Here is a 19,486-nt window from a genome sequence, read left to right on the forward strand (position 1 = left end):
AATAAAACGCTGACGTGTACCAAAGAATTTGTCCATGATTGTAGGTACAATGAGGGTCACCAAGTCAACCTAGGTAAAAACGGAATCAACCGAGACCGGATTTGATGACCGACAACAGATACATTCGAATTTCCTTTGAAAATTCGCATCTATACACTGCGTTGACAGGATCGCTACTCGGGGAATAGACCATATTCGTGTTCTCAGTATTGGACTGGAACTTGAAGCTTACAATGGAGGCTAATGCGGGGGAATCTTTTCAAATGCACGTACTTTTTTAATATATTCCCCCGCACTAGCCTTCATTGCAAGCTAGTTCCACTCCAATATTGAAAATATGAATATGGTCTATTAGGACAGGTGATACTATTCTCGTCCCCACAGGCCTCCCTTCCTTTTGGCCACGTGATCATGATGGGGGTGGAGTGGGGGGTTAAATTTTAAAGTATTTACACGTAATGAATAAAAACATTTTTTTTTAAGTTTTAAGGAAGGGGCATCAATTGAAATTGTGTTTTCCTCGACATGAAAATGGGGAACAACTTTGAAAAGACCAGGGGAGGCTGAAACGCTTTTCAATATCTTTACTAAATTAGATTTAATTGCCTTCAAAACATACGAAACGTGCTTAAAAAGGAGAAGCCTCATCTTTTAAGTTTTGCTATTAATAGCAAATGAGTCAATAGTGGTGGATATTATTTTCTTATGACCGTGACATAACATGAAAAACAAAATAATTAAAACAAGAAATTCGATCCAAAAGTATAGATCGCTTTCAATTAAAGAGGAAATGTTGTTATAAAAGGACATAAATTCGGTTTCCAAAATCTTCACCAGTTAAGCTCTCTGGTTGAATTTTCTCGCTCCATTGAATTTCAAGGGAAGGTAATACGTACACGAAAATGCGAAAATATCAATATTTTAGGCTTGTGTTTGTGTCATTGTTTCATATTTGCAAGAGCATTTATTATCTCTTTACATATATTATAATTTAGTTTTTCATGAATTTTTTACGGCCACCACATGTCAACTTGTGGGAAACCATAAAACATGGTTAGCGAACCCTTCATAGATTTTTTTCTGTTGTTTGTTAAACTCTAAGAAAGAAAAGCGAAACGTTCTGCCGTACGAAAAGTCCTCGGTCTTCGAATTTGTTGGAATTGCGTAGAAAGACGTTACATTTTGCAATTTTTTTGGTGCAGAATGACAGATGTTTTTTCTTTTGCTTGCCACCTGAAGAAGTTGCCGTAGGGGTCTTTGTTTGAACTTCAAAGAGCAAACTCGGACTTCACGTCTAAACCTGAATGAAAACAATCTTATCTACTCATAGACGGTTCCACGCAAGCAAACTTTAGGGACAAATTAAACCACACTTTTGACTGCACTTTTCTCGAAAACTTGGAGGCTGTGGTCAGCAACTGAGTTTCAAGCCATGTTTTCTTCCTCAAAAATTTGGCTGGAAATTCTTTAAAACCTTGCTGATATTCACAGCCGTTTCCCCGGTCGAACGAAAGCAATGTTTTTAATCATCTTGTTGGTCTGCGGGTTGCTGCTTTCTGAAACGGAAGGTAAGTTTTTTTTTTCTACTTTAAATCAGACTTCTGCCAGTTTCGTTCTATCCTGATAGCTTTGTTCAATTTAGAAAAAACCCTCGCTTTTAAAAAACTTGAATCTTTGTTTTGATTTTGTCTTAATAAGACTATCTTTAAAAATGTCCATCCCAGGATCTGTTGCCTTTTCTCTTGAAGACAGGTCATTTCTTTGTCGCATTTTAAATAGGGTAGGATCGCGTATGATAATATGATCTTGCACGCATCGGAAAAGTACTGCCCTTACTTCAAGGAATTATCGATTTTATCAAATTCTAAAATGATATATGAGGTCGCAATATGAACGATGCTGAATACTGGCTGGATTTGACAATTGCAGCAATTTTGAGGCAAACCAGATTTTTACTACGGTACATTCAGGGACAAAATAATCGGAAATGAGCTTCTGGGAATGTATACGCGGGAAATAGAGGGAAAGGCCGCTTCATTTTTTTGTATTATTAAAGTTGAATCTCTTCCTGACGACAACCAAACAAAAAAGGATATCTAACTTTGATTAGGCTATCAGTTTTCAGTTTTTTTTAAAAAGAAATATGCTTTTGGCGAAGGAAACATTGACAAGATAGACAAGGACAAATAGTCGGGCTTTGGAAAACCAAATAAATTATGAATTGGACATATGCGCCAAGTATGTAAATTAACGACGCTCGGTTCGCGGGATTTCAGGAAATCTCCATTTTCATTAACTTTCCTTCTCGAAAATGCACTAAAATAACTTTGGAACATAATTTACACTTTCATTAAAACCATAAAAAACGTCGAAGGGTGAGATATTACATCGCAAAAGTGGCGTGCAACGTTCTTAACATTTTCCGGCGTTTTTTTTTTTTTTAAGTGATTTTGTCTCCAAGATTGTCAATTTAATATCCGTGTGTACGTAATACGCTTCCAACAAAGAAATTCCCTAATTCTTTGCTAATCCACTTAAGGCTTTTTTATCCGTTTGGCAAGGATGGGCAATAGTCTTCGTTTGTATAAATACGAGTGCAAAATGACGTTTTTTTTTTCCTTCTATTTTCCTTGTGATTTATACAGGTTTCTCCTTTGCATTTTCCTCATGGGTATCTATCACTATTAATTTCGAACGCTATATCAGAAAAAAATGCAAATATATGCAAGAATAACGTTGTTGAGATGAAAATGAGGAAAGTTTTAATAATTGTAGTTGTTTTCATTGACCAAAATTGAACAACCGGATCGCTGCTACAAAGCCTTACTTTTAACTCTTTCATCTAATTTGAAGATTTTTTTTTTTTTTTAATGAAATTTAGCTATTTACCATGATACATTTTCCCGTTGTATTTGCATGCAAGTCTTCCCATATTATATTAATACCTTAGCTCTGGTGGATGTTATACCGACACCAAGGAAGCGAGCCATATCCAATGGCCAAAGGTTCATTGAGTCATTTCTACTCCTTCACCTTTCCAACACCTTCCTTAAAATCTTTGCTGTTCCCAAAAAAGCTGTTTTCTGCAGCAATCCCGTTCTAATGGTAATCCCCAGCTTATCAAGCCATGTATCTAACATTTTATTCACTGCTCCGAGTGCACCTACTGGTACCATTCCTGCTGTCTGATATCCCATAGTTTTCCAATTTCCCTTTTCAAATCTTGGTAGTAATCAATCTCTTTACCCTCCTTTTCCTACAGTCTGTGATCCCACGATAAAGCAATATCCACAATAATTTCCTTATTACTCTCCTCTTTAACAACAACGAAGTAAGGCCTTGCGCCCTCGATAACATGGTCACCCTGTATGGTCATATCCCACAGTATTTTACATTTTCCGTTTTCCACCACACTATCCAGTTGGTGATCATACCAAGCTCAAGTGCTCAACTGCTCAAGTCATGCTTACAGCAGAGAGTCCAGTGAACCATCCTAGTTTGTTCTCAGTGCCTGTTCTTGGGCTGCAAAAAAAAGTGCTTCAGTTTCAACTCTCAAATCACCTTTCCTAGTACACTCCCAGGTCTTACCTTCATTAACTGTCTCAGGCATTTCCCGTAAGAATTGGCCATACTTTTTTTTTCTCTGACCATGTATTCAAGGTGGCATTCTGTCTTTCCTGTTTAAATTCGTGCTTCCTGTGATCTTTGTCTTTCTCACTCCTTCCATCAACCTTTCATTCGAACTCATAATACACAATGCCAAATCATTTTCTTCAGCCTTCAGACACATTTCGCAGCAAACCAAACCTTTCTGTCGTGACAGGTACATCCAGTCATCATCACTTTTTGGGTGCAAAGCACCATGCAATGTCATTATTTTCCTGGTCTTTCTATTCAACTCCTTTAACTCGCCAACCTTCCAATCTACCACATTAGCACTATACCTCAGAGGTGCAACTGCCCATGTGTTGACAGCCATGATTTTATTCTTTTAACTCAACTTTGTCTTCAGCACTAATTTTAGTCCACGTATATATTCCTTTCAGAACAGGTCTTTTGTCTCCTTCTCCTCCAACTGATCATTTAACAGGACGCCTACGTACATATACCCGCTGTTGTCAATCTCCTTTATAACTAGCCCCTCAGGAAGTTTAATTCCTTCCTTTTTAGCAATTTTACCACTTTTCAGAACTAGCATCCCACACTTCTTTATCCCAAATTGGAATCCTATGTCCGTGCTATAAATGTATGGGTTGTCTGTCTGCAGCAGGGAGTCAATCTGTTTGTAGGATTTCCCATAAAGTTTTAGATCATTAATCATAAGCAAAAGATGGTTTATCTTCGACTCACGTCCACCCCATACGTAACCAGCATTTGACCTTCCCAACACAAACGAGAGTGGTACCATGCACAACACAAATAGCAATGGTGAAAAGCTGTCTCCCTGAAATATCCCCCTATTTATGTCAAACTCTTGTCCACATGATTTTAGCTCTGACTTCCATTCTTCCATACTACTCAAGAGGAACTGTCTCTCAGCTGCAATACCGAACATTTCCACACATTCCACTATCCCAGCTAAGTGGCACCATGTCATAAGCCTTACGGTAATCACGCCACGCCAAGGGAAGATTTGTATGTCTCTTTTTGCAATCCTTAAGGATTATCTTGTCAGTCAGTAACTGGTCCTTGGTCCCCCTACTTATCCTCCTACACCTCTCGTGCTCTTCAAGTAAAATCTCCTCCAGGTACTCATACATTACCCCAGCAATGACTCCTGTCATGAACTTCTACATAAGGGAAAGGCAAGAGATGGGTCTGAGGTTGTCAACTGCATTTCCTTTGCTGAAATCGTTCAAAAACAAGATCGTTCTCCCAAAAGTTAACCGTTCTGGTAACTCCTAGTCTCCATTCAAAAGATTATTCAACAGCTCAGCAATTCTCCCATGTAGACTCCTCTGCTTTTTCAGCCTGAATCCTTGCACTCCGTTCCTGCCAGGACCTTTCCAGTTTGGAATCTTTCTACACTGGATAGTTTCCAATTCTCTATGTTGGTTATCCCCAATGTCATTCATGATAATAGCTGCGGTTACACTAGCCATTTTGCCCTTGGGTAAGTGGCTTTTTCCCACGGGGAAGCAATTTTTTATGTGTAACCGATCTGCCCAAAGGAAAATTTCCCGTGGAAAATTTCCATGGATACGTCAAAAAGAACAAAAGAATTGCCCATGACAGTTCCAGATGTAAGTCTTATGGTTAACAAAACCCCAAAGCGGCTCAACCAATCACAAGATTGCCGAACGCGAGGAAAATACATGCTGTGATGAACTGTGTAAACAACTGCGGACGTGGAAATACCCAAGCACGCCTTTTCTGGCCAGCAGCAAGTCGACGTCTAAATTATAAATTGGAGAGTTGCAAGGACTAGAGAAAGCGTAACTGAAGTCGACGTCTTTGTTGCCTTCTTAAAATGAAGCGATGAATCGCTGAACTTAATTGAGGTGGACAGTTTAAGAGAAGCGCCGATCGTGACAATTACCGAAAATAAGCCAAAGAAAACTTTGTCGTTCAGATGTAGATCTTCGATGTTTACTTTTTCTTTTAGATCCTTAATTTTAAAGTATTTTGTATTGTAATTAGTTTTTCAAAAACCATTTAGTGGAAAAACTAATAAATCTCATCTTGTCTTATCTTAAAGGTAAGCTTCCCACCAAAACAGGCCAACGCTTACCTTCCCCTTGGGTAATTTACAAGTGTGTAACCGCAAATGGGGAGTCGATCATAACCCTGGGTAAACCCAACCCAAGCCGTAACCCCAAGGTTCCCCATGGGCAAGAGATCTAGTGTAACCGCACCTAATATTCAACCATTCCGCATTTTTGTTGACTGTGCTCTTTACTTACACTCAAAATGTCACTCTAGAACTTTCTCCTGACGTTGTACTTCTTTTCAAGTTGTTTGATCTTGCCTTCCTTTCTTAATTCACGTTTTCTTTCCCTTAGCAGAATATTGATCTCTTTCCCGAGCATTTTGATATCTCCTTCAATCATCCCTTTCTACCATGCCTGCTTGTTCTGCCTCCATACACTCTGTTTTAGGCCTAACTCTGTAGCAACATGGATACTTACTGCATTAATGAGCTTGTTCGTTTCTGTTGCAGTTCTTGTTGGTATTTTGTCTAGAATGTTGTTGACCCTGTTAGTAATTTCTTCAAGCTGGCATTGGTTACCCTTTTCGAAATTCACTTGGTTATTGCCTCCAGATTTTGAATTCTCAATATTTCACTAATCATCCTTCTGTCTTTTTCCCCCGTGTCAGTTCTTCGATGTCCATGACACCTGTATTCCCATTTCGAAAATCCAGGTCCACTTCCTCCCGTTGAGTTCTATCATCATCCTCGCTTCCACGTGCAGCCGTATTTCCCCCACCTTGAACATTTATATGCTCAGTCACCTCTTGGCTTATCTTTCTCTTTACCACTTTAATCTCCAGCTTAGGAGATATGTCCAGGTTTGACCCTAATTAGATGCACGCGGATTTCAATAAGCGTTACGAAGTGTCCACTTGCTGTTCTAGCCAACTTCAACATCACTTGTGTCTCAAAATACAGACAATTTATGTCACAAAGTGTCCCCCAAATGCTGCTCTTTAAGTGAAGATTAACTGCTGCATTTACCCAAAGCTAAAAATAACGCTAACCTTTACCCTTACCTTATTGTTGAAAATAGGTAGCAAAGGGACACTTTGTGTTGGATGTCAAAATTGGGCGTGCATCTAATAATTAGGGTCAAACCTGGACATAAGTGCCTGCCACGCACGAAACATCCTTTGCCTATATCCTCTCGATGGCACATCATTCTCATTCACAGGTTTACTTCTAAAGTAACACTCCATTAAAACCTTGTTTGCTTCCTTAATCCACTTAAATCTAGCAGTAGCAGGATGACGAATGTTCCCGGGCCTGCGCTGCTCACCCACGGGACACCTGCAGGGCGAGGCACCTTCACTAGAAGCTCCAGCACCATTCACGCCATTATTTGGAAAATCATTTAAAATTTCACCATACTAATGGAGATGCCATTTAACCCACAGGCTGGGGAACTTTATGTTTCGAAGGTATCAACTCCTAAGAAAGCTGTCAATCAAGACTGAGGGGGTTCCCTCCTACCCCTTTGTCGTTTCCCTGACAAGGGCAGCTAGGGCTATAGTATTACCCTAGGTAGCAAGTCACACCCCGTGACCTCAGTATCCAGTACCTACCTCAAGATTCTAGACGTTCCCAGCAAACAAGATTTCTGCAGAGCTGAGTAATTCAATACAAAATCTAATTGTTCTTGATACTTGATACTTTCAAAGTCTTTGCTTAAAGTTTCCAACCCACCAATCACGATTGGAATATCCTTCACACGTTTACACTCCCAGATTCGAGCAATTTCATACCACAAATCATTGTATTTTTCAAGCTTTTCCTGTTCTTTCTCTTTAATCCGCGTATCAAAGGGGCATGCAATGTCGACCATTCTCGTGATCTTTTGTAGAGAATAACGATATCAAGTCGAGGAGGCTCCATCACCTTATCCATCTGGAAGTGCAGTCCCATAACATTTTCACATCTTCCTTTTCCACGACTTTCTCTATTTTGGGGTCATACCACTTTGCGATGGAGGAAAGTTAAACTTTTTTCATAGCTCCCAATGCAGTACTGAGGCCACTTCGTCATGTCGCCAGTTCTTAAATATATTCCTTTCGTGCTCGCACAGCCTCGCTTGTTTATTTTGTGAAAACAATTTCGTGCGTAAATACAGTGCGTGAGCACTTGCCATAAGGAAATCTATAATCCGACCGCTTCAATCTGTTCAAAGATATTTCTATTTGCGCACGTAACCGTAAATATGTATAGTCACTCTGAGCATATTTATCGTTAGTAGTTATACTATCGTTAGTACCTTAATCCGCATCAAGTACTGTTACACTAGTTGTCAACAGGGTATTTTCTTTTTGGGCCAAGAAGTATTGTAATAATGTATGTAACTTTTCTTTGTCATTTCAATTAACATCAATTTAAAAAAAGGAGAGGCGCGTACAAAAAGCCAACGTTTGACGTCAAGTATATTTTATACTCTGAATAGTGACTTATCCACCGTATAAAGGTATCCTACATTTAAACAGTTTGGGCCAGCAAAACATGCAATTCATCCGTGGATATTTTTTCCACACAACGTCCTCTTCTTTTTTCTATTGCCCCCTGACAGGTTTTCAATCAAGGTTCACGAGCCTTCCCTCAAAGCCTACCATTTCACATAGTGGAGGCAACGTGACGTTTACATGGAGATATCGTTTAAGCCAGACGGACAGGTTACATTTTAGATGGCTCGTATTCGGAGAATGGAAGAATGGAGATATTTCAAAACCATTGATGACAATGCTTAAAGACGGGAGGCTGGTCTCACACTCACAGCGCGTTAGATGGAATGGGAACAAGAACGCGGCTTCATTTAAACTGCATAATGTGTCTCTCTTAGATGATCGCTTATACGGCTGTAAACTTGATTTTGAAGCCTTCAGTGTACGGGATTCCGTGAGGCTTATCGTGATTGGTAAGAATATGAAGCTGATTTGATGTCGAGCTGTATGTACTAGGGGCTTGGGCTTGGGACGGGTTACTTAAGGACGGCGCCTACTATTGTTATTGCGCATACGTTCTGCGAATCTCGAGATACTCGGATTTCCTATGGGTTGTGCTTATTAATACAGTGATATTTTTGCGCGGTTTAAAACTATCCGGAGAAAGTAGACCTTAGTAAGCACTCTTAGAATCCAAAGAGAAAATTGAGGGTAACCATGCATTTTTGAGAGATAATTAAGCTTCAATTTGAGAAAGAACGCCATACATTGCTTTGTATTTTTAAGCTTTTTACAAATATTGCTCATCAATTATCTTTGGAAAATGCGTGGTTACCCCCATTTTTTTATTTTTTTTGGATTTCAATAGCACTTGTTAAGATCTAAATTTTCTGCATAGTCATAAACCGGGGCAAAAATACCTTTGAATTAGTAGGCACCGTCCTTAAAGGACGAGTTCACACGGCCTTTGCTTCATTACGAAGATTGGGAACGATGTAGCCGTTTTAAGACGGTGTTACAGCATTATCGTGCATACTCAAAAAATCGCTGCAAAGCATATCTCAATGAACTGGCACATGAGAAACGAGTATTCCAGAGTCACAATCGAAAAGGGTCTGAGTACCATCCATCAATTTGCTTGACTCTGAGCTCAAATTCCGCTCTGACTACTGGTTGGGTTTATTCTCCAGGAACCCGAATTCTGTAAACTAAGTTCAATATACCAAATCGGCTAACTCAATGTTGTGCCAAATTCAAACCCATTGGGGATAAAACGTTTTGTTCCAAGTATATCCATATCATTTAATTGTATAATGCTACATTATAATGTAAATTCAATACAAAAAGAGTCTTAACCCAGGGACATATGAATAAAATTGGGTAAAACATTGATTTGACGTTTGGCTCAACTCCAATGAGTCCCTCATAGCTCAGGGGTAGATCATCTAAACTAGTTCGTAGGTTTGACTCCTGCAAAGAGGCGCTCGGGTCTTTTCCGATTATTCCCTAGTCACCATCGGAAAAAAAACTACATCTCTTCATTTCACTACCCGTAGATAACAATTGTCATCCATCATCACAATATGGCAAAAATGCACCACTTCATTCCAAGCTAAAAAGCGAGACAATTGTCAAATGAACCTACGGTAGGTTCATGACTTATCTCCCACGAGTCTCCTACAGCTCAGTGTTAGAGCGTCCGAACCAGTCATCGGAAGGTCGTTTGTTCTGCTTCTGCAAAGGAGCACTCGGATTTTTTCGGAGCATCCCTGAGCGAGCATCGAAAACGCATTTCTTCAGTTACCCTGAATTCTCCCTGCTCTCTCTTCAGTAACCCTTCTTGACGTTAGTTACACAATCCATATCACCCACCTAAAAATAGAGCATTTACTGACTTGAAAATTATTCACTCTTTCTCAGCCCCTCCACAAATTAAAAAGAACAATGGTCATAAATTAACGCAAGTCAAAGTCACCCAGGGTCAGTCTATTGTCATTCCATGTGACGTCACAGGATATCCGCTTCCTTGGATTTTCTGGACTCAGGATGGAAAAACGGTACAAAACAGTACAAAAAACAGTGCATTAACAATACGATCGGCTGAAGAACACATGACGGGGATTTACACATGTGTGGCACAGAATGAATATGGAGTCGATACCTATGACGTACTGTTGGTTGTAACGTCATGTAAACATCACTGGAGCGGAGTTGGATACAACACACAAGGTAGGCTACCATCTTTCCTTATACAACAACCAACACAATTTTCTTTGCCGTTCAGATTAGAACTTGTTGATAGCTTAATCCTGTGCGGCCCTTTTTGAGGATTCAAAACGGGATCAAAGGCGAGGGAAAAAAAAAACAGGCTTTGTAAGTGGAACTAGAACTGTATAAGCAAGGACCAGCGTGTCAAAACAAGAGCACCGAATCCTGGTGAAGGATCTGATCATATGGCAATAAATATTACGAAAAAAAGTATAATATATCTAAAGATAAAGATTAAGGCTGATTATATGGTGGAGGAATATATTATATACGGCCAATATTTCGAAAGGCTCTACCTTTTTTCATCAGGGTCTTTTTCAAACATTGCTTGTAAACCCCTGATATTATACATACTTTCACAATTTAATCACCTGGACCCTTGCTCTTTTTGCCTTTTTGCTAGCAAGAAAGAAGGCAAGCTTCGAAAGGGTAACTATTTCTACAAGTCTTAGCTGTTTCAACACATTTTGGAATGATCTTGTTAAATAAGGAAAACAAATAAACGAAACAACAGAAACAAAGGACCCAAACCCTGAACACCACCGAGGTCCGTTTTACAACCTAGCCTTGTCCTCAGGGTCTTTTCGGGTTTCAACGAGGAGACTGGTCTATGGGAAACCAAGTAGACTCGGAAACCTTGCACCGATCCATGAAATATAAGCCTCCACACCCAGAGCTGACTGGTAACTGGCCTTTTAGTGGTCCTCGAGATACTCCTGAAACTTTCTATACCAGGAAGAGTCCATCACCCAAGAGTCAATTGGCCTAGTCCCCATCAGCGTTAGAAAAGTGCCTGTTTTTAAACAAAGTTTTGCGGGAAAACAGTAGACCGTAGCGGTTAACTCAATGGTGTATCCAATTCAAACCCATTGGGAATAAAACGTTTCGTTCCAAGTTTTCCAGATCATTTAAATGTGAATGCTACATAATCCATTGTGAGAGGCGCGGTGGCCTCATGGTTAGAGTGCTCGATTCCGGATCGAGTGGTCTGGGTTCGGGTCCTGGTCGGGGATATTGTGTTGTGTTCTTGGGCAAGACACTTTACTCTCACGGTGTCCCTCTCCACCCAGGTGTATAAATGGGTACCGGCGAATTTAATGCTGGGGTAACCCCGCGATGGACTAGCAGCGCCGGCCTGATGGGCCTTCTAGGCTCGTAACAGAGACTTTTTACATACTGCAGAAGCAATACACAAAGAATCTTCACCCCGGAAGACTTGGGTCAGCACGACATTGAATTAGCTGATATAGTCTATTGTTTATTTTCCCATAAAATTTTGTTTAAAAATAGACACTTTTTGGATGCTGATGGGGACAAACCTGATACCAGATTCTCTCTCTTGGGTGATGGACTTTTGATACCAGTAAAAAGGAAAGGGCAAATTACACCCCCTCTGTCTGGGCTGAAAACAGCCGCACTAACCTAAAAATAACGGAGCAATTGATAGCCAGCATATAAGACACTATGTGAGGGATATGGGTTCTTCGCAGACTTTTTATGCTTCTTCATTATGAAAACGCTCATTTGTGCGTAATGATTTTCAGGCGAGACGGTAAATTCCCAACGAATCAATTTTCAATTCAGTTTCACGAAAAACTGGGGATATTTAACAGTAGTGAATTGGCAAGGGCCATTTAAGGATGCGATCACAAGAGGCCCGTGAATTGTATTTGACTCAACGCAGAAATCCACAAAATGTAGTTCTGAGATAAATGAGGTTAACGTACAAACAAAAAGCAAGAGCGAAAAACCAAAAACGCATTAAAACAAAGACTGAAAATGTCAGCAGTTGCCAGGAGACCATGACTAGGAGCGTACAACTTCATTGTATATGTGGAACGACGTTTTTTTATCCACCGAGTTATTTTTAGATTGATTTTCCTTAACAGCTAATGAAAAGTCTTGCATGAGAAAATGTTACCAATGGGATTGGGAAAGGTCATAAGTGCAAGCCAAATCTTAATTAAGCACTCGTCTAAAAATAGCTTGATCTGTGAAAATTTCTAGAGGAATTTCTTTAACCAAAAGGTGTTCAAAGTAAGTGTTGATGAAAACAAAATCCTAACAAGTAGTTGAAATGTGCATAAAATTGATTGGACAAAATTAACATAAGCTGTGGATGGCGGGAAGAAAGTCGAGCAATCTCTTACCCAGAGTCCTCGGGCTTTTTGGTCAGCGGGTAAGCGCCCGGAGAGACTCTCAATCTCGTACCCAGAGTCCATGGGCTTGTTGGTTAGCGGGTAAGCGCCCGGTGAGACTCTGGGATGATGTACTTGAACTATTTTTGTGATTGGTCGCTTGCATAACAATGGCAGTCTGACAGGAAGTCGGTAACCCCATAATTTGGAGGGAGATTCAACATCTAAAACTAGTTTCAGTGCTGTTTGTTCTTTCTACCTCAGAAATATATAAATCACAAATATAATAAAACGACGGGGTTTAAATTATGTTCAATACCGCAAAGGAATTTTCCCACGCTGCTAATAAACTGATTGCTGTTGCAAAAGTACCGTGGGAAAACATTACATCAGTCTCTTTGGAGAGGAATCCGTGGAAGAAGGTCTTGTCAAAGTCATTCAGAGTTATGTACTAAACATGAAATAGCAGTAGAAGTCAGGACAGTGTCGATAGTGTTGCTTGCACGATGATATTCTGCACGATAGAATGCACGCTGAAACACTAAAAATACACTTACCGAAAGCGTCAGGAGTTTCATCTTCACTTGTTCTTACAGCAAGCCAATGATCATTTCCCTAGTTTCTTTTATGCTGTGAAAGGCTAAAACTTTTGTTTCTCGAACACTTTCAACCCGCCATTTCTACTGTTTTCTGTTTTCTCTTTTCTGTTTCCGTTTGAACTCAAGCATGCGCAATAAGACGTGAACCCACGTTTTCTGGAAAAATGGAGTGCATTACCCAAGAGTCTCTCCGGGGGCTCACCCGCTGACCCAAAAGCCCGAGGACTCTGGGTACGAGATTGAACGTCGAGTGAAAGGAACATTGCTTCTAATTCTGTGAAAATTAATTTGATCGTCGTATCGGTTTATTCAACATTTCGTTGGATTCACCTTGCCTAAAATCCCTGAACTGTGCTCTTGAGTGAAGTTTCAGATTTGCCGAGAAGTTGTAAAAAGAGCTTTCGTTTTCAACAGGAGCCCACCATGGGCTCCTGTTTGCTATCAACACGTGAAAATATCCCGGGTTAACTCTACAACTTCCACGGTTTTGCATTTACTCGAAAGGTTTGACAAGAATGTGCTCTTATTTCTGCGCTTCAGGAAGTGACATTATAGTCTTATTTTTTTGTTGCAAGGAAATGCTGTAGAGACGCATGTTTTGGCTCCTCATCCACATACCACACTTGCGCCTACTTTTGCGGTGGCTTTTGTGTTGATCCTCATCTTTGGAGCGTATTTCTTTTTTCAATATGTAGGGGCAAGAAGTCAGAAATTCAAGTAAGTTTTTTTAAAGTAACACAATATATGTATGGGAAATCATACGAATTGACTGTTTTCACCATCCTATAATGCAACACGTTTTTTTTTGTGGGGGTGGGGGAGGGGGGGGGGGGTGGGGAGGGTATTTACATTAAAAAAACAATACAAGTTACTTACTCTTGGGTCTTTATCTTGCTTCAGTGAACTGAATATACATTGTTTTAATGCAAATACCCGCTTTGCACTTCATAACCTATTTGTATAGTAAGCTCAATTTTACATTTTAATTGGTTCTTCTCTAGGATCTCTCGTCATCATCAAGAAATCTCAATTCATTATTATATAAAACAAATACCACACTTTGACCTGATCTGTTTTCTATTACTGAACAGACGCACGACACTATTTTCAATTATGCATTCAGAAACGCAACATTCTGTTGATTACATAATCAATATACACCTAATGTTATTGTGCGAAGATTGATTTAACAAACTAGAGGTTGCCCTTACAAGAGCTAGTTATATTGCGAGATACGTGAAAATATTTTATCGAAGCACTTGATTTGAGGTGCGTTCAACATGTGACATGCTGTCCGCATCTGAAACCTTAAAAAACGTGGTACGCGCGTGCACGCAAATTACTACTACGCTTCAGCGGGATTCGAACCCATGACCTCTGCAATGCTCTACCAACTGAGCTATGAAGCCACTCTGTTAGTGGAAGCAGGTCAATTTGATGGGCTCATTCGTTCCTGTGTAAGAACTAATGAATGAAAGAAATGTATATTAGTATTATTTCCTCATATATGTATATCTATTTTCAGGAAATACCGCAAAATGCCGGAGGAAGAGCAAGCTCGGAGTCTAATGGGAGAATGGTCAAGCTTCAGTGATAACGGAGACAAGATATAGACTTGGTCGCCAAAGATGTGTGGACTTATCGAAAGATCGAGAGATCTAAAACGAAGCTATTGAGTTCATTCTCATTTGGGATATTTATATGATTTACGTTTCTTTTGGCAACGTCCCAGTCTCCCGATGAGCCAACAAACTATGGGCCACCAGTAAAATGTCAGAAGATCAGACTTTGCGGAAAAAAAAGCTTTCTGTGGATTGGCACAAGTAGTTATTCATTTGGCTTTTTTCAAAGCTGCCCAATAATTGATTTACTCACGAAACCTGTCAAGTCGATAATATCACTTTTTGGTGACTAAGCACTTCCTCTTCCAAAAAACAAACTTGGTTCCTTATTTTGGTCATTTCATGAAACATAAAATGACAGGAGCAAGAAGAGAACAAGAAATTATCAAGAAAAGCGATATTAATTAAAGGATAGAGGAGGGAAGAAAACACTTTTTTATTGTCAATAGCCACACCTGGTCCAGCACGATGTTCGGTTGCCAGAACGTTTCAAACGTATTGATGAATCGAAGGAGGTTTATGGGAGATGAGCAAAAAAGCTAGCCTTGTGAACGAGCTATAGAGGGGAACACTATATTAGGGACAACCAAATAAAATCCACGGCTGGACGTCAGTGAAACGCTTACTAGAATTATGTAAGATTAATTAAATAATTCACTGGACAACATAGCGCGCATGAGCAGTGATTTGATTTCTGATCCAGCGGCAATCTTGTCACCAGAGCTCTTTTCTTTTGGAATGCACATGACTGAGTTAAGAAGAGCTCTAACTAGCTCTGGGGAACCCTGGAGCTGTCTTCTTCCTCACTGGTTTGCTCGGGTCATGTGCAGACGTAAGACATGAGAATGATCCTTTGGAACACTTTAATTCACAGTTCTTTCTCCGAGGAAAATACCTTTACATTGCCCGACTGAAGCGAATTATCACACAGCCGAGGAACTTTCGTAATTTATGAAGATTTTAAGGTCTTTAACGTTCCAGAAGGGTGGAAAACGAATTAGCTTTGAGACAGGAGCCAATGACTCTTTCTATAGTTAGAAAAGCTTCAATGGGCAATAAAATCCGATTATTATATAGACACCAATGAAATACCAAGTGAGCTCTCGCGCGAAAACATGTTATTTTCACACGTGAAAAGATCACTGTTGGTATGGTTACATATGAAAATCGAGCCTTTCGATGCTTTTCATAAAATGATTTAGTATTTCATTGGTGTTTATATAATAAATAGGATATTACATGGCCGCTTGGAGATACGAAATTTCTCTTTTCGTGTGGAACAAATATGTAAATTTTTGTTAAATAAAGAACTCGTCAAGATTATTGGAAAAAGGAACTTTATTTAAGCCGTGTCTACTCGTTCTAGCGCTGGAGCACTAATTGGGGACACTGTAAACTGAAATTAAGAATTAACACAAATCAAGTCAAATGTTGGTTTTTTTGAGGGGAGGGGAAACCGGAGTACCCGGAGAAAACCTCTCGGTGCAGAGTAGAGAACCAACAAACTCAACCCACATATGACACCGGATCTGGGAATCGAACCCGGTTCACATTGGTGGGAGGCGAGTGCTCTCACCACTTCGCCATCTCTGGATGATGCAGTTAAAGAACCTTGACTGCTTTGTGGACAGTCATCTTGTGGATATCAGTTACACCATGTCGAGCAGCCATGTCGGTTTCTTAAAACAACGAACGAATTTCGGATACAACAGGACTTCACAACCTGCAACTTCACCGGATCGGTACACTCAGCACAATTAATTATGTGCACAAATTTCACTGGATCGGCAGAAATTCGGAATTGGATCGGTAACATATCGGAATTTGATCCGTACCTATCCAATTTCGTTAGATTGGAAAAAAACAACTCAGTTGTCTTCAGGGCTAGGAATTATTGTTTCAGTCGAATATTTCCGTGCCCGATGCTTTCCGAGCCAGTCATAAGAAGGGTTCCTAGACTAGAGCTGCATCCATAAAGATTAGAGGTGTAAACATTTTGCCAACACCAGAGCTATGGGTCGCCGTTACCACCAAAAACACAACACTATAAAATAGTTCAAACATACAAAGTTGGTTCAAGTGTCGATTGCACGATAGCACAGTATCTTTACAATAACTATATATTGATACAGGTAAGGTAAAAACGGTTACGCAATCTTTGCTGGAATAGCATGGAATGTACGTAAACAATCTAGGAAAGTGAAAAAGGAACAGGGAAGGAAAGGAAAGGAGTACCCACAGAAAAAAAACCTCTCGAAACAGAGTGGACAACCAACAAACCGTTTGGTCGAGTCAACCCAAATATGACTTGATCCGAATTTGGGAATTGAACCCGGTCCACATTCGGGGAAGCGACTGCTCCCCTGCGGATGCACCTCCTTAAGTATAGAGGAAAACCAAGGGATTCAGTCAAAGGGAGAATAGCTTCGTTCTCATTGTTCAAGCAATACATGCAACACAAAGTACAATAGTGCAGCCTAACATCAATTGGCATAGCAGTATTTGGAATAGCTCCCTGGAAGCTTTGTGCACGCGGGTGGCTGGGAGAGAGAAATCAAGATGACCAATCCATCCTCCACCCCGAAATTTATGCGATCTACACAATTTCTAATTTGCTTTGAATTCACTATGAAGGAGGCTTCTATCTCCCGTAACTCGACCTTAACAACTAATTTATGGAAAATAGATTTTGGGGGCTCTTTTTTAGATAGATTTTGCGGCGACACCAGACCTTTCAAGCTAATTGCAAGTCTTCGATGAGAAAGTATTACACATGTGATTGAAAATGGTCACTTGTGCAAGAGAAACCTTATTTAAAGAACTCGTCTAAAATCTAAAAATAGCTTGATATGTGAAAATGCCGTTCCATGGTCCGGAACTATTATTGGAGTTGTAGGCTACTAGTTTTATTCATGGACGAAACAATGGAAAACATCGACACAAATCGTGTAATGGTAAGCACACTTTACTACCAAACAGACAAATAATCTAACACTGACTATTTTACAAGGTCATTGTACCTTGATTTACTATAGACAGCAACCATAATTAAATTAGTTCTAATCTAATATGCCATACAAAATTATGTAACAACAGATAAACCTGGCACCTATCTAATTCCCGTCTACGGGAATTGTAATAGGCTTGGATATCTTCATGTATCGTAGACGGTAACCAAAATGTTTTAAATACTAAGCTCATAAATACAGTGCAATATCATAATATCACAATCATTTACCATATTCTTGCGAAAAAATCGTGCTAAACGGTTTAAAAAGCTGGACCAATACTCAGATATTACAACGTCCCTGGTGACTGGCTTAAGAAACGACGAAGCTACACGAGCATGGATGCAAGGGGTTCGTTTTCCTGAAAGGGACGAATCTTCATAACGTCTATTTTGGGCTTCACAGTTTCCTTAATATTTTATAAGGTCGACGTTTTAAGGAAGACAATACCAGGTACAGATGCGTTAAGCGAGTGTTCATGTGGCCAATCACATTTATCGATTCAAATGGTTACTGCTAAATACGCCCATTTTCCATCAAAAGTCTTGGTACCAGCTGTATAAGTTATTTAGCATAGTTTCCTTATGTAAAAAAATGACCCTGTCGGTGATTCCGTTTTCGTATAGCGAAAGGTAGAAAACGGAACCACCTTGCATCTCACTTGCACGTGACTGAAAAAACAAAAGAGCACATTGTATCGTACCTCCTTTCACTAAAAACTGAATTAATTTTCTGCAAAGAAAAATAATCTAAAAAAGTACGGCATTAAGGTAGCTTAGATTCAATGGTAATAAAGATCAGCAAATACTCTGCGATATTAATAAAACAGCGCAATGTTGTCTTTCGACGTCATCACAGGGTGCAACTATTTGCCGACTTAACAAACAAAGGAATTAAATAAGGGGGTTCTAAATTCAAATTATTATTTTTAAAAAAATGCAAATTCTTTAGACAAAGTCTTATCTTTTTCAGAGAAATCTTAACAAAAAATAAAAAAAATATAAATACGTGCAATAATCCTTACAGTACAAGGCTTGTTTTTACAAATGTGCCAACAACCGGGAAAAAGAAAGTCTGCTTTGGCAGCCAATAGGGTTCTAACTGGCACATTGATAACACCCCATGTGAAGTTTTTCTTCACGAAATTTGCGACTAGAATTAACGCAGTTATACTACAATATAATATTGCATGTGCACAAATGAAATACGTTCGTGTAATTCTCAAAATACTGACACCTAACACAAAACACTTTTCAACATAGCTATCTACCCTAGTGTCATATTAAGCATTATCGATACATTAATACGTTCGTAAAACAGTAAAACCTCGTGGGCCATACTTTTCCTACTTAAAAGGTGGTTGCACCCTTTGTTTATGTGAAGAAAATCCAACAGAAAGACCATTCATTTGAAAGAAAAATTAGCAGTTGATTATAGTGGTACTGCCTCTTTTGTGTTTACGCTGTTTAATGTGCTTTTAGCTTTGAGTGAGTGGATAAGTTCCTAAAATGTTCGCAAAGTGTTCGTAGTTATTGTATCTGAAGGTAAAATCTAGAAGTGCAACGAGTTTGTAAGACGAAAAAAAGGAGTATTGTCACATCAATCCAAGCCTCGCAAGTGGGCGTTCGGCTTTGAGACTCTAAACAGATCTGACGAAGATTGTGCTCCAAGGCTGGCGACAGAATCTCGTGCATTTTAGACCAAACCCATTTCTCAAATTAAACAGG

At 39.6% G+C, this 19,486-nt stretch overlaps 2 protein-coding genes across 4 annotated transcripts in view; one reads left to right on the forward strand and one right to left on the reverse strand.

Annotated features, from left to right (window-relative positions):
• Positions 1–993: 993 nt before the first annotated feature.
• Positions 994–16,087, forward strand: LOC138028250 (zwei Ig domain protein zig-1-like). Of its 3 annotated transcripts, none has more exons than XM_068875721.1 (5): positions 994–1,568; positions 8,253–8,597; positions 10,045–10,353; positions 13,825–13,846; positions 14,655–16,087. In XM_068875721.1, the coding sequence occupies exons 1-5, from the start codon at positions 1,517–1,519 to the stop codon at positions 14,740–14,742; spliced, it is 816 nt and encodes a 271-aa protein (XP_068731822.1). In that variant the 5' UTR covers positions 994–1,516; the 3' UTR covers positions 14,743–16,087. The 3 variants fall into 3 exon arrangements, with proteins under 3 accessions (XP_068731822.1, XP_068731823.1, XP_068731821.1); XM_068875720.1 differs by having other exon boundaries at positions 996–1,568; positions 13,705–13,846; XM_068875722.1 differs by lacking the exon at positions 13,825–13,846.
• Positions 16,088–17,700: 1,613 nt separating this feature from the next.
• LOC138028406 (unconventional myosin-VIIa-like) overlaps positions 17,701–19,486 on the reverse strand; it is a 66,704-nt gene continuing 64,918 nt past the window's right edge. The window contains exon 53 of the mRNA XM_068875939.1: positions 17,701–19,486. This exon is cut by the window's right edge and continues 146 nt beyond it. The gene's annotated coding sequence lies outside the window, so the exon portion shown is untranslated.

The sequence above is a fragment of the Montipora capricornis genome, chromosome 13, assembly GCF_036669925.1.
Source record: "Montipora capricornis isolate CH-2021 chromosome 13, ASM3666992v2, whole genome shotgun sequence".
NCBI lineage: Eukaryota > Metazoa > Cnidaria > Anthozoa > Scleractinia > Acroporidae > Montipora > Montipora capricornis.